The sequence below is a fragment of the Clupea harengus genome, chromosome 25 (genome assembly GCF_900700415.2).
Source record: "Clupea harengus chromosome 25, Ch_v2.0.2, whole genome shotgun sequence".
Lineage (NCBI taxonomy): Eukaryota > Metazoa > Chordata > Actinopteri > Clupeiformes > Clupeidae > Clupea > Clupea harengus.
The window spans coordinates 3,399,967-3,424,221 of record NC_045176.1 but is presented as its reverse complement, the minus strand read 5'-3'; the positions used below and the strand labels follow the sequence as shown (position 1 = coordinate 3,424,221).

At 45.0% G+C, this 24,255-nt stretch overlaps 2 protein-coding genes across 2 annotated transcripts in view; one reads left to right on the top strand and one right to left on the bottom strand.

Moving 5' to 3' along the window:
* Positions 1-552: 552 nt before the first annotated feature.
* LOC116219516 (dual specificity mitogen-activated protein kinase kinase 2) lies at positions 553-11,970 on the bottom strand. Its single transcript, XM_031562838.2, has 11 exons — positions 10,785-11,970; positions 9,524-9,734; positions 8,987-9,133; positions 8,009-8,086; positions 7,152-7,203; positions 6,176-6,300; positions 3,360-3,564; positions 2,838-2,890; positions 1,666-1,727; positions 1,532-1,577; positions 553-1,158 (listed from the first exon to the last, which is right to left on the bottom strand). The coding sequence occupies exons 1-11, from the start codon at positions 10,871-10,873 to the stop codon at positions 1,048-1,050; spliced, it is 1,179 nt and encodes a 392-aa protein (XP_031418698.1). The 5' UTR covers positions 10,874-11,970; the 3' UTR covers positions 553-1,047.
* Positions 11,971-13,686: 1,716 nt separating this feature from the next.
* The window catches only part of LOC105905808 (NACHT, LRR and PYD domains-containing protein 12-like), a 15,958-nt gene continuing 5,389 nt past the window's right edge, over positions 13,687-24,255 (top strand). The window contains exons 1-7 of the mRNA XM_031562771.2: positions 13,687-14,542; positions 15,944-16,019; positions 16,459-16,545; positions 17,081-17,197; positions 17,313-17,364; positions 23,730-23,931; positions 24,060-24,255. The exon at positions 24,060-24,255 is cut by the window's right edge and continues 1,605 nt beyond it. Coding sequence (XP_031418631.1) covers positions 15,967-16,019; positions 16,459-16,545; positions 17,081-17,197; positions 17,313-17,364; positions 23,730-23,931; positions 24,060-24,255 — 707 coding nt within the window. The 5' untranslated portion in view covers positions 13,687-14,542; positions 15,944-15,966. The remainder of the gene's footprint in view (positions 14,543-15,943; positions 16,020-16,458; positions 16,546-17,080; positions 17,198-17,312; positions 17,365-23,729; positions 23,932-24,059) is intronic.

Below are 24,255 nucleotides of genomic sequence, written 5' to 3'. Positions count from 1 at the left end.
GCATTAGCACTAGCTCCTGCTACAGGCTGTGTGTTCGACGTACGTGGGAATGGGGTATTAGCACTAGCTCCTGCTACAGGCTGTGTGTTATACCTTCAGACGTACATGGGAATGGGGTATTAGCACTAGCATTAGCTCCTGCTACAGGCTGTGTGTTATACCTTCAGACATACGTGGGAATGGGGTATTAGCACTAGCAGTAGCACTAGCTCCTGCTACAGGCTGTGTGTTATACCTTCAGACATACGTGGGAATGGGGTATTAGCACTAGCAGTAGCACTAGCTCCTGCTACAGGCTGTGTGTTATACCTTCAGACATACGTGGGAATGGGGTATTAGCACTAGCAGTAGCACTAGCTCCTGCTACAGGCTGTGTGTTATACCTTCAGACATACGTGGGAATGGGGTATTAGCACTAGCACTAGCATTAGCTCCTGCTACAGGCTGTGTGTTCGACGTACGTGGGAATGGGGTATTAGCACTAGCTCCTGCTACAGGCTTTGTGTTATACCTTCAGACATACGTGGGAATGGGGTATTAGTACTAGCATTAGCTCCTGCTACAGGCTGTGTGTTATACCTTCAGGAGGTACGTGGGAATGGGGTATTAGCACTAGCAGTAGCACTAGCTCCTGCTACAGGCTGTGCATCATCTCTTCAGGAGTCTATACCAGTGCACAGCTTTCAGTCCACTTGAAATAAACTGGGGATATGACTGACAGGTCCATTAACCTATCAGAACTCTGCATTAATGGGGCATGAATGCTGTGGGGTCTGCTAGTCGCCTCATCACAGGACATTACTGAGAAGTGTGTGTGTGTGTGTGTGTGTGTGTGTGTGTGTTTGTGTGTGTGTGTGTGTGTGTGTGTGTGCGAGTCACACTGTGAGAGCACAGAGCACAGGCTGTCAAGTTAGTAACTGTTGACATGAGTATATGTATAAGCGTGCTAAAGAGTGACACTTAGCGCTATGCGAGAGAGAGAGTGTGTGTGTGTGTGTGTGTGTGTGTGTGTGTGTGTGTGTGTGTGTGTGTGTGTGTGTGTGAGGCTCAGTCAGTGATGCGAGTAGGGGTGCTGGGCTGGTTCAGGCCCATGGTCTTGCAGAGCCATCCAGCGAAGTCCACCTCTTCTACCTCAGAGCGCTTAATGAAGGTATGGTTCTAAAAGCACACAAGAGATCACACACACACACACACACACACACACACACACACACACACACACACACACACACACACACACACACACACACACACACACACACACACACGAGAATTCAGTGGTTAATGCAGGTGTTGAATTTGTGACTCAACCCTAAAGACTGCACACACACACACACTGCATAAATATGACATCTTGCAAATAAAATTATGCCGCAGAGATGAGACTACCGCTACAGAACTTGCCAGTATTCAAACATTTGTTACACACAAACACACACACACGCACGCACGCACACACACACACACACACACACACACACACACACACACACACACACACACACACACACACACGCACGCACACACTCACCATCAGCATCTTCAGGTCTGCTCGCTCCGCAGGGTTCTTAATGAGGCTGCACAAATAAACACAAGCTATATAAACATCAACAAACAATCAACATACACAAACACAGTTTAGCGGACTGAGAGCAGACCACCTACCATTTAGTGACGAACTCCTGGAAGTCTGAGGTGAACACGCCCAGGGGCAGTCTGGGAGGAGGCTGTGGGAGGAGACAGAACAGCAGACCACCAATCAGATTGCAACAGGAAGTGGAATCGGAGGATCGATCAGGGTTGGAATGATGCGGATTTAAGGGTTAGTTTCAGTGGTCTGACCCTACAGGAGTCACCGTCTGGACATGTAACACAGGCAACACGACTCAAGCAGAGCGGCAGAATATAAAAGCCGTGCTATAGCTCACAGAGGGACTACCAACCTCACCAGACAATATGACAAAGGCATCTTAACGTGTTTGACGAATTTATGACAGTTAAAAAAAAAAGAAGCTAAGTGTTTATTGGGTAAGTTTGTAAGGTTTGTTGGGTGAGGTTTGTCTTGTGTGTGTCCTCACCTCGTTGACTGTAGTGTGTGAGGTGTCATGTGTGTGTCCTCACCTCGTTGATTATGTAGTGTGTGAGGTTTGTCATGTGTGTGTCCTCACCTCGTTGACTATGTAGTGTGTAAAGTGTCATGTGTGTGTACTCACCTCGTTGACTATGTAGTGTGTAAAGTGTCATGTGTGTGTCCTCACCTCGTTGACTATGTAGTGTGTAAAGTGTCATGTGTGTGTCCTCACCTCGTTGACTATGTAGTGTGTGAGGTTTGTCATGTGTGTGTCCTCACCTCGTTGACTATGTAGTGTGTGAGGTGTCGTGTGTTCTCACCGCGTTGACTATGTAGTGTGTAAAGTGTCATGTGTGTGTCCTCACCTCGTTGACTATGTAGTGTGTAAAGTGTCATGTGTGTGTCCTCACCTCGTTGACTATGTAGTGTGTAAAGTGTCATGTGTGTGTCCTCACCTCGTTGACTATGTAGTGTGTAAAGTGTCATGTGCGTGTCCTCACCTCGTTGACTATGTAGTGTGTAAAGTGTCATGTGTGTTCTCACCTCGTTGACTATGTAGTGTGTAAAGTGTCATGTGTGTGTCCTCACCTCGTTGACTATGTAGTGTGTAAAGTGTCATGTGTGTGTCCTCACCTCGTTGACTATGTAGTGTGTGAGGTGTCATGTGTGTCCTCACCTCGTTGACTATGTGGTGTGTAAAGTGTCATGTGTGTGTCCTCATCTCGTTGACTATGTAGTGTGTAAAGTGTCATGTGTGTGTCCTCACCTCGTTGACTATGTAGTCCAGCAGCTCAAAGATGGCCATGGCCGGCCCGTGACCTGAGGACAGAGGAGAAGGGCACAGGGGGGACACAGAACTCAACAGTTAGTGAAGGCTTGACCTCTCTCATCCCTCAAGCCTGTGTGTGTGTGTGTGTGTGTGTGTGTGTGTGTGTGTGTGTGTGTGTGAGTGTGTGAGTGTCCTCACCATTGACTGGAGGTCGGGGTGATGTGCTGTGTGTGTGTGTGTGTGTGTGTGTGTGTGTGTGTGTGTGTGTGTCCTCACCACTGACTGGAGGTCGGGGTGATGTGCTGTGTGTGTGTGCTGTGTGTGTGTGTGTGTGTGTGTGTCCCCTCACCACTGACTGGAGGTCTGGTCTGGGTCGGGGTGATGTGCCGTGTGTGTGTGTGTGTGTGTGTGTGTGTGTGTGTGTGTCCACATCACTGACTGGAGGTCTGGTCTGGGTCGGGGTGATGTGCCGTGTGTGTGTGTGTGTGTGTGTGTGTGTGTGTGTGTGTGTGCGCTCACCACTGACTGGTCTCCCTGGAGGTCTGGGTCGGGGTGACGTGCTCTGTGCCTCTCCCTCTCCCAGTGGTCGGCCGAAGAGGGCCTCCAACTCACGGGTCTCCGGCGGGGGGATGGGGTAGCGTCCGATGGACAGCTCCACCAGGGACAGGCCCATACTCCACACGTCAGACTGCACAGAGTAGTGTGTGCCCTGCAGGCGCTCCGGCTGCGCACACACACACACACACACACACACACACACACACACACACACACACACACACACACACACACACACACACACACAGACACACAGACACACACACGCACACACACAGACACACACACACACAAAGAAAGAAATAAACATGGTCACAGAGAGACAGGTAGAGAAAACAAACATGTCTTAAAACATGACACTGATCAAGTGTACTTTAAAACTGTGGTGTCAGTACAACCCATGTATACAGCAGAAGTGAGTACACCAGTCTAATATCACTGAAGTGAGTACACCAGTCTAATATCACTGAAGTGAGTACACCAGTCTAATATCACTGAAGTGAGTACACCCCTGTCTAATATCACTGAAGTGAGTACACCAGTCTAATATCACTGAAGTGAGTACACCAGTCTAATATCACTGAAGTGAGTACACCAGTCTAATATCACTGAAGTGAGTACACCCCTGTCTAATATCACTGAAGTGAGTACACCCCTGTCTAATATCACTGAAGTGAGTACACCCCTGTCTAATATCACTGAAGTGAGTACACCCCTGTCTAATATCACTGAAGTGAGTACACTACACCCCTGTCTAATATCACTGAAGTGAGTACACCCCTGTCTAATATCACTGAAGTGAGTACACTACACCCCTGTCTAATATCACTGAAGTGAGTACACCCCTGTCTAATATCACTGAAGTGAGTACACTACACCCCTGTCTAATATCACTGAAGTGAGTACACTACACCCCTGTCTAATATCACTGACGTGAGTACACTAGTCTAATATCACTGAAGTGAGTACACTAGTCTAATATCACTGAAGTGAGTACACCAGTCTAATATCACTGACGTGAGTACACTAGTCTAATATCACTGAAGTGAGTACACCCCTGTCTAATATCACTGAAGTGAGTACACCCCTGTCTAATATCACTGAAGTGAGTACACCAGTCTAATATCACTGACGTGAGTACACCAGTCTAATATCACTGACGTGAGTACACCAGTCTAATATCACTGAAGTGAGTACACCAGTCTAATATCACTGAAGTGAGTACACCAGTCTAATATCACTGAAATGAGTACACCCCTGTCTAATATCACTGAAATGTCAAATGATTCAAAGTTGTAGAAGCTTACAGTTGAACAGTTTAGATTGACTATATTAACAACACAGGCCCCACAGTAGGAACTCAAGGCAGCAAAACCAGTACACCTTTCATTACTGAGATTCAAACCTTTTACTTTTTTAATACTTCATATGTCCACCTTTATATTTGATGAACAACTCAATCCTCCTTGGCATGGAGAATACCAGTGTGGCACACATTTCTAGACAGACATTCTGCTATTCTTCAGAGACACCTGCTTCTTGCTGGAGGGGTTGTGTTGCTTGGCCGTAAAATAAAATAAAACAAAATTAATTTTAAATGAAATGTTAAACAAAGATTACCCCAAAGGCGGTCTGTTGGATTCAAGCCAGGCGACCGGGAGTCATCTTGTCAGCTAGTATTTTGATATATCTTTATATACCTAGCTATGCTTACTTTAAGGCCTGTATTTTAAATATAGTCTTTCCAAAGTATTTGTTTCTGATTGTTCATAAGTACTTGTCAACTTGCAATGCACGTGGTAAGTGTGTGTGTGTGTGTGTGTGAAAAGTGGGTGTGGTAAGCGTGTGTGTGAAAAGTGGGTGTGGTAAGCATGTGTGTGGTAAGCGTGGGTGTGGTAAGCGTGTGTGGTAAGCGTGTGTGGTAAGCGTGTGTGCTGTAAGCGTGTGTGTGCTGTAAGCGTGTGTGTGCTGTAAGCGTGTGTGTGCCATAAGCGTGTGTGTGCCGTAAGCACGTGTGTGTGTGTGTGTGTGTGTGTGTGTGGTAGGCGTGTGTTCTGTAAGAGGTAGGCGTGTGTGGAGTAAGCGTGTGTGGAGTAAGCGTGTGTGGAGTAAGCGTGTCTGCCGTAAGCGTGTGTGCTGTAAGTGTGTGTGTGCCGTAAGCGCGTGTGTGCCGTAAGCACGTGTGTGTGTGTGTGTGGTAGGCGTGTGTGCAGTAAGCGTGTGTGGTAGGCGTGTGTGCCGTAAGCGTGTGTGGTAGGCGTGTGTGGAGTAAGCGTGTCTGCCGTAAGCGTGTGTGTGCCGTAAGCACGTGTGTGCCATAAACGCATGTGTGCCATAAGCGTGTGTGCTGTAAGCGTGTGTGGTTGGCGTGTGTGCCGTAAGTGTGTGTGCAGTAAGCGTGTGTGGTAGGCGTGTGTGCAGTAAGCGTGTGTGGTAAGCGTGTGTGGTAGGCGTGTGTTCTGTAAGCGTGTGTGGTAGGCGTGTGTGGAGTAAGCGTGTGTGGAGTAAGCGTGTGTGGAGTAAGCGTGTGTGCCGTAAGCGTGTCTGCCGTAAGCGTGTGTGTGCCGTAAGCACGTGTGTGCCATAAACGCATATGTGCCATAAGCGTGTGTGCTGTAAGCGTGTGTGTGCCGTAAGTGTGTGTGCAGTAAGCGCGTGTGGTAGGCGTGTGTGCAGTAAGCGTGTGTGGTAAGCGTGTGTGGTAGGCGTGTGTGTGCCGTTAGCGTATGTGGTAGGCATGTGTGCCATAAGCGTGTTGGCCATCTCCTGCCACTCACCGACATGTAGGAGCGCGTGCCCACAAAGGAGTTGGCCATGGAGTCGATGAGCTGCCCACTCACGCCGAAGTCACACAGCTTGATCTCACCGCGAGAATTCACCAGGATGTTAGAGGGCTTTACGTCTGTGAGAGGAACACATGGAGCACAATCATGTTACAGGTGTAGGTGTGTGTGTGTGGTCACCAGGATGTAGAAGAACTTTACGTCTGCAGAAAAGACGTGCGTGTGTGTGTGTGTGTGTGTGTGTGTGTATGTATACACTGCTCTCTATCTGTGTGTGTGTGTGTGTGTGTGTGTGTGTGTATGTATGCACTGCTCTCTATCTCTGTGTGTGTGTGTGTATGTATGCACTGCTCTCTATCTGTGTGTGTGTGTGTGTGTGTGTGTGTATGCACTGCTCTCTATCTGTGTGTGTGTGTGTGTGTGTGTGTGTGTGTGCACTGCTCTCTATCTGTGTGTGTGTGTGTGTATGTATGCACTGCTCTCTATCTGTGTGTGTGTGTGTGTGTGTGTGTGTGTGTGTGTGTGTGTGTGTGTGTATGCACTGCTCTCTGTCTGTCTGTGTGTGTGTGTGTATGTATGCACTGCTCTCTATCTGTGTGTGTGTGTGTGTGTGTGTGTATGTATGCACTGCTCTCTATCTCTGTGTGTGTGTGTGTGTGTGTGTGTGTGTGTGTGTGTGTGTGTGTGTGTATGCACTGCTCTCTGTCTGTCTGTGTGTGTGTGTGTGTGTGTGTGTGTGTGTGTATGTATGCACTGCTCTCTATCTCTGTGTGTGTGTGTGTGTATGTATGCACTGCTCTCTATCTGTGTGTGTGTGTGTGTGTGTGTGTATGTATGCACTGCTCTCTATCTCTGTGTGTGTGTGTGTGTGTGTGTGTGTGTGTGTGTGTGTGTGTGTGTGTGTGTGTGTGTGTGTGTGTGTGTGTGTGTGTGTGTGTGTGTGTGTGCTGCTCTCCAGCCCCAGACTCACCTCTGTGCATAATCTGGTGCTTCTCACGGAGGTAGGCCAGGCCCCTTAGAACCTGAGAACACACAGATGTGGGGAACATCACTTTCATGCTTCTGTTCATGCATGTTCCCACCACTGCGTTACACTCAGGGGAACCCCAGTGGCATCAGCCACTCTCACACTCCCACTCTCTCACTCTCCCACACACACTCTCACACTCAGGCCACTCTCACTCTCACACACTCTCACACTCTCACACTCAGGCCACTCTCACACTCTCACTCTCACACACTCCCGCTCATTCAGGTCGGCCCCTAGTGTTGAGTGTGCTGTGTGAGTCAGTGGCGTGTCACTAAATGAGAACAGGGATGGGTAAGGACCTTAGTACCTGCCTTGAGTATTTCCATATGACATGAGTTAGTGTGGGATCATTACCAGAGGCTAAGCCTGGGAATGTTTATATAATGTAGTGCTGTACTAAACTGTCCAGGAATTATCCCATTTTGCCTGGGAATGTTTATATAATGTGGTGCTGTACTAAATTAACTCTGCCCAGGAATGATCCCATTTTGACTGGGAATGTTTATATCATGTAGTGCTGTACTAAATTAACTCTGCCCAGGAATGATCCCATTTTGACTGGGAATGTTTATATAATGTGGTGCTGTACTAAATTAACTCTGCCCAGGAATGATCCCATTTTGACTGGGAATGTTTATATCATGTAGTGCTGTACTAAATGAACTCTGCCCAGGAATGATCCCATTTTGACTGGGAATGTTTATATCATGTAGTGCTGTACTAAATTAACTCTGCCCTGGAATGAGTGTTCTTCATGTAACATGGTCCCTGACCAGTGGGCTGTGGGCGATACTCACCGCTATACTGACTTTGCCCAGGATCTCCTCTGGGATCCTCTTGGCCTCCTTCATCACCTGATCAAGAGATCCACCATCCTGTAGGGGGCGATGAGGAGAGATTAGAGAACTACTAAACTACCCCTCTACCACTTACTCTGTTCTCTACCCCTCTTACTCTCTTCTCTACTCCTCGAACTCTTACTCTGTTCTCTACCCCTCTACCACTCTTTCTCTCTTCTCTACTCCTCTAACACTCTTTCTCTCTTCTCTACTCCTCTAACACTCTTTCTCTTCTCTACTCCTCTAACACTTACTCTGCGCCTGCATTCCCATCCTGTAGGGGGCGATGAGGAGAGATTAGAGACCTACTAAACTACTCTTGTACTCCTCTCATATGCTACTTCTCTATGATCATCCTGTAGGGAAAATGAAGATAGATGACATTTTCTCTCTCAGTTTAAAGGCCACCGTACCAAACCCCAACACGTGATCACATTTCACTTCTCCCTCCCTCCCTCTAAAACCTTTCTGTCCTCCCTCACCTCTAAAAGCTCTCATCCCTCCCTCTAAAACCTCTTTCTGTCCTCTCTCCCTCCCTCTAAACCTCTCTCCATCCGCCTGAAGGAGTCAGCATGCAGTTGCTGACCCCTCCGTCACAGTAGAAGAACCCATGGAAACAACAATGTAGGACTGCTCAAACTAGGAATGCTTCTTCTTTCAACTTTCTCTTCTTCTCTATCTCTCTATTCATCCATCCATCTCTCACCATGTGCTCCAAGCAGATGCTAATCTATCTGTCGCTGTAGAGACCCATGATGTATTGTTTCTATCCTTAGATCTAACCATCCTTCTTCCTCTCTATCCATCACCCCATCGCTGTAGAAGGCTCCACAGAAGCCCACGATGTGGGGCTACACAACCTCCACTGTAACTACCCGTCTTCCTCTCTATCCCCCTCTCTCTATCCATCCCTCCATTCCTCCATCCATTCCTCACCATGTGCTCCATGCAGATGCTGATCTCCCCGTCGCTGTAGAAGGCTCCGTAGAAGCCCACGATGTAGGGCGAGTTGCACTCGTGCAGCACCTGCAGCTCTCTGATGATCTGGTTGCGGATGGCCGGCTTGATCTCCAGGTGGATCAGCTGGAGGGAGACACAGCAGGGTTAGAGTTGAACCAGTCTTTCACACACTCCCTCTCTCTCTCTCTTCCTCTCCCTCACAGAAAGAAAGATGAGTATTTAGGAGCGATAAGCATTTGAGAGAGACTGACATTGGAGAATAATTCTAACCTTCACAATTAGCAATAAAATTTTGTGTGAGAAAACAAGTCAGGGAGCATGGCTGATGTCAGACCAGCATAAGACTGGCCGCTTGGGGACATGTTCCAGAGCCACTTCAGGCCAGAGCTGCAGTCACCGGCAGCCTTGAGAATTAAAGCAACACGATGCAACAATGTGCTACTTTTTAAGGTGTTTTATATTGGCAACTAGCTTTGACATTACTGGGGGCACGGGTGTGATGGGGTGTCCTACCTTGCGTGCCATCACCAGGCCCGAGGGCTTATGGCAGACCTTGTTCACCACGCCGCCATTGCCGGCACCCAGTTCACAGATGCGGTGGAAGTCGTCGTCCTTGAGCTCGCCCACCTTGGCCTTCTGGGTAAGGAAGGCCTCCAAGCGCTTCTTCTGCTGCTCGTCCAGATCCAGCTCCTCGAGCTTCTTCTGCAGAGCCTCCAGGTTAGCCCTGAGAGAGGGGGAGAGAGTCGTATGTTTGTTGTTATTTTTAGAATAATCTAATGTTGTTTTAACTTATTTATTTGTATTGTATTGTATCAATTGTATTCATTATATTTGTCCTTCTATGTGTGTACGTAATTTGTGTAATATGTTTGTGTTCAATCAGCTTTCGCAATAGTGTTCCAAAACATTCATGCCAATGAAGCTTCTTTGAATTGAGAGAGAGAGAGAGAGAGAGAGTCTTGCGATTGTACATTTTGTGTAAACATGCTTTGGCAACGTTGTGTTGTATGCAGTCATGCCAATAAAGCCTTTTGAATTGAATTGAGAGAGAGGACGGACATGGAGGGATGGAGGGATAGAGAGAGAGAGAGAGAGAGAGCGAGAGAGAGAGAGGGAGGAGAGGGACACAAGAAGACAAGATTGAGAGGAGAGAAGATGAATGTGTGGGAGAGATACGAGTGAGCGTCGGGACGGGATTTGGGAGTGGTGGCAAAAATGCATGGGTGAGGAAGAAGAAAACCAGTCGGACAGAAAAGATAAACAATGAGAGAAAGAGAGATGGATGGTAAAGGTGTGATAGTGACAGAGACAAGACACGGCCAGGAAGAGTGGAGAGAAAGGGAGGGAGGGAGGCATCCAGAGAGAGAGAGAGAGAGAATGAAGAAAGTAAGAGTGAGAAAGGAGATGTGTGGTTTGTGTGGGGAGAGCGGAGAGCCGAATGAGGGAGGGTACAAGAGAGAAACATAGAGAGTTAGGTAAGAGGGTCAGAACATCGGGGATAGACAGAAAGAGAGGAGGAGAAGAAAGGATGGGAAAGCATAGAGTGGGAGCAAGGATGTGTGTGAAAGAAAAGAAAAGAGCAGTGAAAGTGGCATAAGATCATCCCTTAACGGTGAGACCTTTAACCTTTCAAAATGTACTGCACCATACCAAAACAATGCCACAAAATCATATCTCTGCTTAACATCTTCTGGTTCCATACTACACCATCATTTCTGATCACAAAAGAACTGCCCAAAGTCTGAAGTGCAACAACCACATGAGGGGAACTTACTCTGAAGCTGCATCTATGGTGGTAGACGTGGGCTGTCCTTCTCCTACGGTGGTGATGTTGAGAGGCACCGGTCGTCTTTTTGGGGCCATGTCAAAGATCTGTCAGTCAGGAGATGTCTCCAATCCGTTGATGTATTTTTAAGATGTGAAGACAACTCCTTCAACTACAATAATACGACCTTAGAGGGGCTGCGTTATCGTTATAGTCGCTCCGCCGCAGAGTGGTGTCAACAAAACAATTGAATCAACACCTTGTCAGCTAATTCAAAGAGCGATAATGCTAGCTGACTAGCTAGCTATCTTACAGTCAGTCAATTTCATACAGCATATCGGGACACCCCTTATTAACTACCTCTCTGATGTCAAGATAAGCGATCACCGTAGATTAATAACGTCTTACCTATCTTAGACGTCGGTCACAACTAACAAGCTGGTGCGCTTCCCAGAGCTAACGTTAACTAGTTAGCTGACATTAGCTTGTCATTACCTCTAATTGAGAGTATGCTAGATTTGTTAAGCAGTCCGCTGAACTTAAACTGAAACAGATCAACAGATGAGCTAAGCTAGTGAGCGACTAACATATTTTTTCAATTATGACATTAAACGGTCTATATTTAAATCTGTTAGCAATTCCTCAGATTGACAAGTTAACGTTCGAAACTAGCTAGCAAACCTGGCTACTGACAGGATAACGGTATATGCCCATTTAACATGTTAGCTAGCTAGCTATTACGCTAAAGGAGTTCGTTAACGTTAATTAAAGCGTTAGGATTTTCCCTACTTCTGGCTGTGCCGAGGTTTAACAACACATACAAAAATACACTCGACCAAAAAGCATCACTGCATTTAGGCAAACCAGCCATTAAAGCTAGTTTCCAAGCTAGGCACCCTGGCTAACAATACATAACTTGCTAATGCTCACAGAACGAAAGGACGACCGACTCGTCGGTGACTACACAGCTGGGCTATCTTAGCAAGCTAACACGAGCATAACGTTAGCTGACAGTTACCGTACAAATGGCATGGGCTTTTGGAGTCAAGATGACTAGAACGGCAAAAGCTTCGTAAACGTATGTCTTGGAAAGAGCTGAAGTTTTAAGATGCTCTATCAGGAAGAAGAAGAGGCAGCTTGCCTTGCACGAAATGTCCCAAGTTAAGGTTGGGGGGGGGCGCGGCTAAGTTTCGCCCTTTTCGCCCAAACCCAAACCAGGCTAGGAGCATCAAGACGGAAGCGTTAGTGACGTTTCGTAAAGTGAACCCGCCTACATGAACCTGGAAGTCCTCTGCATCCCGTAGGAAAGCCTTCTAAAATTAATTTAAATAATTGCCATACTTAATCTTATTTTTCTCTTTCTCTATGACTATAACTTTAGTTTACATTCACTATTGGAAAACAGAGGGGAAAAAAGTCCCTTTTTGTTAGATTCCACTTTTCATCTCAAAGAGGAACGTAGGCTGTCTCACAGTTGGAACAGGGTTGACAGCTCTCACTATTTCTGGCGTGGGACTCACAATTTAACACCATCTCTTCTCCCATCTCATGCGATGATTCTGAATAACGCCCTCCATCCATTGAAACCTGGAAGAAACCTGTCATGTCAACTGCAGCTGAGTTCCAAAGCACTTTCAAGAATGATATTTAGAAGGGGAAAGGGCCCTCACTGCCTACATAGACATATTTAATGCAGTGGCAATCAGATGGAAACATATTTTTTGCCGTAATTTAAAAAAACTGGTCTGGTCCCGGGGCCCTGTTCAGTGCTAAATGGGCCCTCTGAGTCTCTTGAGCTTTAGAACAGTTGGAAGGGCCACCAACTCACACACTGGGTCTCAGATGGAAGGGCCACCAACTCAGGGGCCCACACTGGGTATCAGATGGAAGGGCCACCAACTCAGGGGCCCACACTGGGTATCAGATGGAAGGGCCACCAACTCAGGGGCCCACACTGGGTATCAGATGGAAGGGCCACCAACTCAGGGGCCCACACTGGGTCTCAGATGGAAGGGCCACCAACTCAGGGGCCCACACTGGGTCTCAGATGGAAGGGCCACCAACTCAGGGTCCCACACTGGGTCACAGATACCCTGTGTCAATGTGTAGTTCCAGAGGGAGTAAATGGAGAGCCCACCATTAAACATCTTTGATCGTTCTGGTCTCGCAGCACAGCCAATCCACCCTTCCCCCTACCTTTGACCCATCGTCATAGCCCTTCACACCGCACTGAGCCACCTGGAACTCTGGGGAACTTCTGTAAGACTGCTCTTCATAGACTACAGTTTAGCATTCAACACAATCATTCCAGCCATACAAGTCAGCAAACTAGCTGCACTAGCTAGTTCTCTGGCTGTCCTCTGTCCTCTCTGGAAAACATTGCCTGCTCCCGCTGCTAGTAGGGCCAAAAACATCATCAAGGACATAATCAGGCGGCACAGGTGCTCAAGAGCAAGGACCACACGTCTAAAGGACAGTTTTTCCCCCAACAGCTATCAGAACAATAAACTCACACTCACGCACTAAAACGTGAAAATGTGTGATATTACTGCAGTCACTTTATTCCATTGCAGTCACCTTATTCATGTGTAAGACATTAATGTTACTTCTATTTATGCTCGGAGAATATGCAAGGACTCAGGTAACCTCAGGGGAGTAATTATACTCCATACCATTGCACTTTGTGTAAATTGGAATGACAGCTCTTATTTTTCTTCTTCTAAATCTTTTATTTACTTAGTTGTATTCCTGTGGTTTTTATATGTTGTTCCTCATGGCACCAACAGGAGTTTTCAGTCAACGTCCCATATCTCACAGGTACAGAGCGTCACTGCTCATTGGTGGTCACATGGCATAAGTGCTGAAGTTCACAGTCGCATATCTGCGCAGTAAGTATTAAAGAGTACATTCCTTTGAAGATTTACTTTTAGTTTGATTGCCGTTTTTAATGTTTGTTTGTATCAACAGAGGTTTAACATTGTTTGTTCTGTGTACTGAAGTTAATCTACGTTAAACAGTCTTTTTTTCTCAAATTAAGCCTGCTCTTTATTGTGTCTCCGTCTTCACACATGCAATGGGAAACTTTGGGATTTTTCAACGTACCTTTGCACTGTGTACATTTGAATTACAGTTCTTTTTTTAACTTGTAAATATTGTATTTACTTTAAAGTGTTTTTGATGTTGTTTTATGTTGTTCCTCATGGCACAAACAGAGGTTTTCCATCAACGTCCCATATCTCACAGGTACAGAGCGTCACTGTTCATTGATGGTCACATGGCATAAGTGCTGAAGTTCACGTTCGTATATCAGCGAGTAGCCTAAGTATTAAAAAGTACATTTTTTATTTGATGATTTACTTTTAGTTTGATTGCCGTTTTAATGTTTGCTTGTATCAACAGATGTTTAACATGATCTTGTTTGTTCTGTGTATTGAAGTTAATCGACGTTAAACTGTGTCTTTTTTCCCCTCAAATGAAGTTTGCGCTTGATGGTGTTTCCGTGTTCACACACCCATCGGGAAACTTGAAAAACGGGATTTTTCAACCTGCCATCGCACTTTGTGTAAATTTTAATTACAGTTATTTATTTTTTATTTTTTACTTCTAAATCTTTTATTTACTTTGTTGTATTCTTGTTGTTGTTATACGTTGTTCCTCACGGCACCAACAGGCGTTTTCCATCAATGTCCCATATCTCATAGGTGCAGCTGCTCGCTGGTGGTGACATATGGCATAAGGGCTGAAGTTCACAGCCGCATATCAGCGCAGTAAGTATTAAAGAGTCATTTTTTATTTAGTTTTATTGTATTCTCAAACAAAGCTTGCTCTTGATTGTGTTTCCGTATTCACACACGGGAAACTTCTAGATTTTTCAACCCGTGGATTTTTCAACCTGATTTTTTACTAAGGACAATTATGGATTGAAATTGGTCCAGTAGCCTATTGAGGCCACTGGCAGGCTCATAATGTTATTATAAGTGTCTGACAACATGGAAAGAACCCCTACAGTGGTAGACTGTCATTATCCTCAATAACTGTCTAAGGAAACTGTACAAAATGACTGTTTCCACAGTTTACGTTTCTGTTTCTTTGCCGTTTCTTTGTGGTAAACAGGTCTATCTCTGTATCGATGGTAAATGGACTGCATTTTATATAGCGATTTTCTACTCGTAGTAGCAAAAAAAGCGCTTTACACAATAATGCCTCACACATCTACCCATTCATACACCGATGGCGGAGGCTACAAGTTTCCAACCTGCGCATCGGGAGCAGTATCGATGGTAAATGGTCTGCATTTTATATAGCGATTTTCTACTCAAAGTAGCACTCATATCTAAGTTGCCAACCTGCGCATCGGGAGCGGTTAGGGGTTCAGTTTCTGGCTTCGACTTGGACCCTGAGTGCGGATGAGTCGGGATCGAACCTTCCAAATGCTAAACAACTCCGCTGCCTCCCCAACCACTGTCGCCCCTGTCGATCGTTAATGGTCCTTAGTAGAAGTTTGGGCCCAAGTAACAATTACAAAAAAAAATTGTCAAACCACATAGTGGGCTAATGCCATTGAAGCATTGCACAGATGCATTAGTTAAATTTATATGAGAGAGAGAGAGAAGATTAAGATACAAATGAGGGTAAAAATAAATTGGACTGCAATTACACAACAACAGTGCTGCACTTGTAGAACATGCAGAGTAAATACATGATCAATACACAAGAGAGTGTAGCCTGCATGCTCTGTGGAACACAGAAAGACATTCAAACATACTATCAGACATGCTCATCAGCTCAAGGGAGAAGATCTTTCCCTCTTTCTCTCCCTCTCCTTCTCCCTCTCCCTCTCTCTCTCTCTCTCTCTCTCTCTTTCTTATGTGCAGAAGATCTGACAGCACAGCATACCAGACATATTCACTCTGTTCATCAGCATGCTCAGACAAACAAAGACATGCATACTAAGACACAAGGACAGACTGATGGCCACTAGCCACACAGTCATATGTACATGTATCTAAATGTTCCTGTCATGTCTAGAGAGAGAGAGACTGGTCACTAGCCACACAGTCATATGTACATGTATCTAAATGTTCCTGTCATGTCTAGAGAGAGAGAGAGACTGGTCACTAGCCACACAGTCATATGTACATGTATCTAAATGTTTCTGTCATGTCTAGAGAGAGACTGGTGCTCTGCCTCCATGATGAGTCAACCTGGAGACTCCAAAGACCGGACTCACCAGATGACTACACGGTAAGGGCTGTGTGTGCGTGTGCGTGATAATCTTTGCATGTATGTGCGAGAGGGAAACAGCAAGAGAGAGAGACCGAGAGAGGATGTGTCCATGCAGAGTGATGGATCAAGATAAACTTTACTGAACTTTACTACTTCAAAGAAAGGGAAACGTCCTATACGATTGGGTGAGGACTGAGGAGGGCGTGTCAATGTCACAATTTCTTAAAGCTGCACTCTTTCTCTCGTGTTCAATATTTGGTTTCATGGCATAGGCACACTGATGACTACCAGTACCGTCATTCAGTTCAAACTAGATCGAGATCTCTGGTCTTAAACTCAGGCATATTTAGACGTATATAGGATTTTGCATGTGATAGAGGATGTGCATCTACACACAGACACCTGTTTATACAGTCAGTGATGAGTGATGAGTTTCTTTTGTCTTCTTATGTCAAAGCTCATCCCGTGAGGAGACACCAGAGTCTCCAGCATCCAGTCATGCGTCCATGACGACGGGGACGCCAACCAAAAGAAAGAGGGACAGGTGAGAAGTTGTGTCTGTCTCACACTTAATGACACACACTCACACGCACACACACTCAATCACACTCACACACACACACACACACTCACACACTCACACTCACACACACACACTCACACACTCACACTCACACACACACACTCACACACACACACACACACACACACACACACACACACACACACACACACACACACACACACACACACACACACAAGATGGCCATGTATCACACCAGTATCAGTGAGGTAAGTTGATGACTATGAACACTCTGCATGTGATGCTGACAAACCAGGAAGATACATTTAGCTGGTGTGTGTGTGTGTGTATATATGTGTGTGTGTGTGTGTGTGTGTGTTTGTGTGTTTGTGTGTTTGTGTGTGTGTGCGCGGTTAAAGTTACTCTGTCTAATCTGAGTGCAGCATCCAGAGGATAGTGTTCATGTGTGGACTAGTCACAAGGGTAGAATATTGTGATCAAGTATTAGAGAATACATGAATGACCTGCATGTGTCTTATGTGTTCTTATGTTAAAGCCCCTCACATAAGGTAAGGCCTGACTCTCCTGCACCCAGCTGTGTGTCCATGAAGAGTGACCGGTCAATGGAGCCGCCAATCGACCTCAAAGAGAGGGGAACGTCCCCTACTATTGGGTGAGGACTGAGGAGGGTGTGTCGATTTAAAGTATTAGGGAATACATCAATGACCTGCATGTGTCTTATGTTAAGACTGATATTTACTGGTCATTGTTCTCATGATTTCTTTCAGCACCCAACAAAAAAGACCCAGGTTGCATCATGAGCTGTCATCTGTACTCAGGGTATAGTACCGTCTCCTATTTCCACCCTCTTACACCTTTTTTCACACACACACACACACACACACACACACACACACACACACACACACACACACAAATATACACACACACTTTTGTATCTAGTTTTGTGTGTGAGTGTGTGTGTGTGTGTGTGTGTGTATGTGTGTGTGTGTGTGTGTGTTAAGTTCTATTACACAGTCTCTTCTATCCGGAGTCAAATATGAGTGTGATTCCATAGCCTCAGTTAAATGCCTTTTATAATGCCCTCACACTAAGGACACTTCATGGGAAGACATTTAGGTTATATATTGTGATAAGCAGTCACAGCGATCACATTAACTGCCTTGCCCTCAAAGCAGATCTGATGATATCAAGCCTCCTATTAAGTCTACACGTGTCTCTGTTTAAGGGTTTTCACAAAATGGACTTTAAACCTACTCTATAAAACAACAATAAACCTGGTAAATAAAAACGGACTATAGACTTGAGAATATTTTCAGACCCTGGATGCTGGTCAGCTTTGTGTCACAGAACAGGCAACAATGGGCCTCATTCTCCAACATTTTGTGTAAAAAATATCTTCTTCCGAACCTCGAAAGACCAATGTAAGAAAAGATCTCCGCCGGATTCGTGAACTTCTGGAAATGGGTTCTTACACAGCCGAAGTGTTCTCTGCTCTGCTCCCCCGAATGAGAAATTGAACGCGCATTCTCGTACACCTGGATTTTCATACATACACGCCCCGTCAGCTCCTTATAAGGCCACGCAACCGTATTGACGTATGGAGTCAGAATCGACAGAATCCACGCGAAAGCAACTCGAAAGCAACACAATCGACAGTCATGTCAAAGCAGAAAGCAAACAACGGTGGTACACAGGTCAGTAAACGCAGACCTAACTTCACCGGTGCAGAGGTGGAGGTACTGTCGCAGAATGTACAGTAGATGTGTCCATTCTATTCCACTATGGCTATAACCAAGCGATTGAGTTTAGTGCTTATTTATTTATTCACTTATATTTGCAGTGTTCGTGTAGTGCTTTTATTTATTTTAGGACATCACAATGCCTTGTAGAATCATGACTATATATGTGAAACGTAATTGTTAATGATACAAATATTCTCATCTTTATTATTATTATTATTATTATTATTATTATTATTATTTAAATCCGAGGATGTCTGTAAAATTGATTTTGAACGCAATCACCAACGATTTCTCACAAATTCAGCCCTTAAGAACAATCTGGCCGATTTACGACTGCTATTTAGCGTTCTTGAATTCTAGTCTAAGTTAAGAATGAATCCCAGATGAGAAAACTTTCATGAATTCCAGAATTGTCTCGGGAACGGCGTAAGTGGAGTTCAGAGAGTGAGGCCCAATGTGCTTATTTATTTATTTACCATTTTTGAAGGTATGTGTTTTTATAGCTGGCCAGTTCGGAAAACATTCTGAAATTCATTGTTAGGGGCCAGGTTCATATGAAGAAAACCCCCCTGTTATTCACATTAGATTATGCCCAGCAAGCGTGGTTTTCTGGTCCGGACAACATGACGTCACCAGATACTGTACATCGCAAATATATTGTTATATTAAATATATATATATATATAGGTATATAGGTAGGTCACTTTCATATTACTGTTTGCACTAGCAGTAATACCTTATCAGGAAATTTGCACTACCTGTAACTCCCTCACTGGGTTGTATGTAGGTTAGTATAGGTCAATAGGGTAGCATAGTTTATTATATGTGTATTATATATTATATGTATATATGTTAGTATGTTACGTTCCGGCCGGCTCGTGACCGAAACAATAACATTTAGAGGCAGATGACAACGGTTTTCTACAAAAATTACGAGTATTTATTTAGTCCATACAATTCACAAAACGACGTGTCTAGGGGTTTGACGTCTGTACGCTGAGATAGTCAGCTCGAGAGAGAGAGAGAGAGAGAGAGAGAGAGAGAGAGAGAGCGAGAGACAGGTGTCCACTGGTCCTTTATACTCCACACCTCCCCAGGTGTGGATAATCAGTCCATCATGGCGCTCGTCATCCCCACTGTTGCCTGCAGGTTACGCATGGCCACTCCCTCCATAGAAGGTTTCCCTGGGAAACCTAAAAAAACCACAAAAACCAAAAGACCCTCTGTGACCCTGCGCAATCTCCAGTCCCCCAGCATCCAGGGCCCTAGAAAACTAGAGAGACAAAGAAAACAGGTCACAAGTCAAATTATTTGAGCTCCAGAAAGAGCATCAACAATGAGGTTGTTAACACCTCAACTTCAGCATGTCGCTGAGTCACTACTTTTTTTAATTTACTGTTATCCGACACTGAAATATCCAGTGAGGCTTTTAAACTGACAAGATCTGATTCCAACTTTAAATTATTTTCATTAAGTGTGTCCAAATGACTGCTTAGAGAAACCACCGCCTTATTTCTTTTGTGCAGTTCCTCGGTATGGCTTTGGCACTCCTGAGTCATGGTTCTGAGCATGGCCTCTTTCCCTTCAAGGTCCTGCTTTAAACGTGAGCATTCTCCTCTAAGTCTCTGATTCACTCTTAAGTCTTAACACATAGTCCTTCTGTTGTCGAAGCTCAGTCTGCAGTGAAGAGCATTCTTCTGCTTGCTGCTTCAGCATGGGGTCCTTCTCCACCAGTCCTGCTTCCAAGGCAGTACCCTGCTCCTGAAGAATAGACAGTGTCTCTTGCAGCTGAACCACATGGGTTTGTTGAGCCTCCATTTGCAAATCCTTATCAGCACTGGTTTTGTCCCTTTCCTGTAAGCTGATTTCAAGGCGGTCAACTTGGACTTTTACCTTCTTGGCTCTATCCAACCCAAAAGAATTCAATTACTTTTTCTTAAGTGCATGGCACTCAGAGATTTTATGCCCTGACTTTTTACAGTAAAAACAGACCATTTCTGTCTCTACACCAGATGAATTCCTATGTAGCCTAGGTTTAGACACCAGGTTAGGCTCTGTCACTCTAGGCCTCAACCTGCCCTTGACTGGAGGTCTATTCACACGCTGATCACCGCCATCTCTGTTCTCCTGTATGCGACGGTGGGTCAACACAAACTCATTTGCTAATACCGATGCCTGAGCCAGTGTCGTAACCCTCTGCTCATTTAGATAGGTAGCCACTGCATAAGGAACACTCTTTTTAAAGTCCTCAAGGAGGATCAACTCCCTAAGTAGCTCAATGGAGTCTGCTTTCTGAGAGGCACACCAGCGACCAAACTGATATTTCTTTTCATGTGCAAACTCCACGTACGTGTGCCGGTCAGTCTTCTTACAATAACGAAAACGCTGGCGTTACGCTTCAGGCACCAACTCATACCTGCGAAGTATCTCACTCTTCACAGTGTCATAAGACAGAGATTGCTCGAAACATAAGCATCCCGAGCCCTACCTACCAAAACACTTTGCAAAAGTAAGGTCCAGGTCTCTTTAGGCCACTTCAGAGTGGTAGCCACTCTCTCGAAGTAGGGAAAGTAGCGATCCACTTCCCGCTCCGAGAAGGGTGGTACCATCTTGACATGTTTAGTGATGTCGAATGAGGGGGCAATAGATGGTGACTGAGTGCGTTTAGCAGCTAACTCTAATTAAAATGTTTGCAATTCAAATTGCCGTTCGCGTTCACGCTTGACTTGTTCCCTCTGGAACGCCAACTTCATTTCCAGTTCTAAGTCCGTCCGTTTTTGCTCTATAGCAACCGCCTTCACCTCTGAAGCCATGTCACTTTCACTGATCCCACCTAATGTGCTATCAGAGAAAACACTACACACTTATCAATTACCACTGACTGGAGCCTTAGCACCAATTGTACACAAAGATGCAAACCACTGTCTACACCAGACCTGGGCAAAGTGCGGCCCAAGGGCAATTTGCGGCCCGTTGGCTGTCCCTTTGCGGCCCGCGGAGGTCAATTGTAAATTAGGAATCAAACGTAAATACCTGTATTTATTATACGGCTCTTCAGAATGTTCCAAAAAGTTCCGTTGATTTGAATGGGCCATCCCAACGTTTGCAGTTTCTTTATATTCACTGCTGCGAAAAATGTATGACTGCTGTCATTGGCAACGGGTTTTGTGTGTTCTAATTCACATCTTTCATATCATTCCGCAACGCAAGTAGTCCGGTCATTTAACGTAACTGAAAGTCATTGAAACTTGAAGTCAGAAGGTGGGTTGCTTCGCATTTGCGTGAAGAACTAAACGGCAACAAAATCATTAAAAAGAGGTATTTTGGAGAAATGTCTTCTATTGTTTTGGCAAGTAGGCTAACCGTATGTTTGCGGGATATTTTTTTATTTCCGTAGGCCTACATTCGTGCGTGTAGGCGTGCCTGCAACCATTTGCGCTGATAAAAATTGATATTACTATTAATTTGTATACTTATACTATTGCATTACAAGCTTGCTCTCGTGTGTGTGTGTGTGCCATGTGTATTGGTCGTCTGGGAACACCTTTAATACTGCAAAAACATGCTCATTTTCAAAATCGTTTTGGTGAATGTTGATTACATCTTGATTAAATAAGGTTGGCGTTTTTACTATGCCTGCACCACATTTTTTTGATAGCCTAAATGCAACATCTACTCTTACCTGCAGCAGTTAATCAAAACCATACAATTTAATGTTTTTTTATAAAGAGATACAACTTATATTGAGCAGAATTGAGTTCAGCCTATTGGTCCGGCCCTCCACAACACTCCCACTATCTCATGTGGCCCCTTGGGGAAATTAATTGCCCACCCCTGGTCTACACCTTACTGCTGTCAGACTCACTGGCCTACAACACAGATCAGACAGAACAGAAAAGTGGAAAATCACTCCTCCAACTACAAAAGACTACAACCCAGCAGCAACCAAAAGCTCTAGGCAATTTCGGTTTACCAAGGCTTGCCACAATTTCTTTAAGCAAAACTGTCTTACCATAATAGCCCAGTCTCACACCGCTACTGGATTAATTGAGCTTCACTCACAAGCCTCTGTATACTCACGTGCACCCAGCACAACAGAAAACTGTCTAATTTATCACACACACAAATGCTCTCTCAACGGAAAAACACAACAAACCTGGTGAGTTAAACCCCACTGTGCGTCACTAGACTGTGCGGGCTAGAACTACTCCCCTCCTTACATAGTTATCCATAAACTAACTAACCTAGCTAGTCTTCCACGGCTTACCAGGCTCGAGGGAAACTTTAAACGCTCAACTCGTGGGTAGGGAGCAGACCATTGACACAGTCAACCTCCAAACCCCGAAGCGTACCCCCACCCGGGATTACCGCTAAAAATAACAAACTAAAATAATAAATAGCACTCCGAAGGAAGCGTCGCACCCGACACAGCTGGAGAACTCGACCTACAGAAGTTTTGCTCTGTTCACTCAGCGACACACAGCTAGCTTGTACTCACCCACTATCACTATCTGCACTCCAAACTCTATGACTATCCCGGAAGAGCCCCCAATTGTTACGTTCCGGCCGGCTCGTGACCGAAACAATAACATTTGGAGGCAGATGACAACGGTTTTCTACAAAAACTACGAGTATTTATTTAATCCATACAATTCACAAAACGACGTGTCTAGGGGTTTGACGTCTGTACGCTGAGATAGTCAGCTCGAGAGAGAGAGAGAGCGAGAGACAGGTGTCCACTGGTCCTTTATACTCCACACCTCCCCAGGTGTGGATAATCAGTCCATCATGACGCTCGTCATCCCCACTGTTGCCTGCAGGCCACGCATGGCCACTGCAATGTCTGCAGGGACGCAGGGGGTCGTAACATATGTATAGGCTGCTATATGTATATTTAGTATTATATGTATAGGTTGTTATATGTTTAGTACACCGTATTGTATATTTATCTTGTATATTTAGTAAGGTTATTTATATGTTTATTATGTGTAAATTATGTTCATAGTACTTGTGCAGAGTGTATGTCATGGTTATGTTATGTATATTATGTGTTGTTATGTTATGTATATTATGTGTTGTTATGTTATGGTAGGTTTGGGCGGTGTCTTGTCGCAAGAATTTCAGTGCCCAGTCTGAGCCTGTGTCATTCTGTGCATCTGACAAATAAAAGACTTGTAACTTGTAACTTGTAACTTGTATATATATTGATCAACCATCAAGCCTTTCTTAGTGCTAGCTCTCCAGTTGTTGGTGTTTGCAAGGCAAGCCTCAGAGGATGTGAGAATTTAGAATTTAGCCCAAATAGCAATTTCTCAAGATAACAACTTCAGTAGGCATTCATTTAGGGTTCTGTTGCTTAGGTAACAACCTCAGTAGATATTCATCAGGCTTTCTGTTGCTTAGAGTACACTTGGGTCCTGAGTGTTGTTTTCCCTGCAGGAGGTTGAATGTAAAGCGAAGGAGTTCTTGACCAATGAGCTGAAGAGACTCACGAGTTACCTGACAGAGGATTTCCCAGAATCCCCTTGTAGTGAGGAGGATGAGGAGCACCAGAGAGAAGCCAGAGATGGAGCTCTGAAGATTGCAGTGCACATCCTGAGGAACATGAACCAGGAGGTCCTCGCTCAGCAGCTGGAGAAATGTGAGTTATTTGAATAGCATGTAGACCTATGGAACATTATTCAAAATGTTCCAGCTCATCTGTCACAGTTACTGTCTTTGCGTGATCATTTTTTTAAAGTATCTTTTATATATATATATTTGGATCAGATGGGCTGGTTCCCAGATGTCAACAAAACCTGAAAGTCCGACTTAAGGAGAAGTTCCAAAAAGTATTTGAGGGAGTTGCAAAGCAGGGACAACCTGCCCGCTTGGAAGATATTTACACAGAGCTCTACATCACAGAGGGGGAAAGTGTAGAGGTCAATACTGAACATGAGGTCAGACAGATTGAGATGGCATCCAG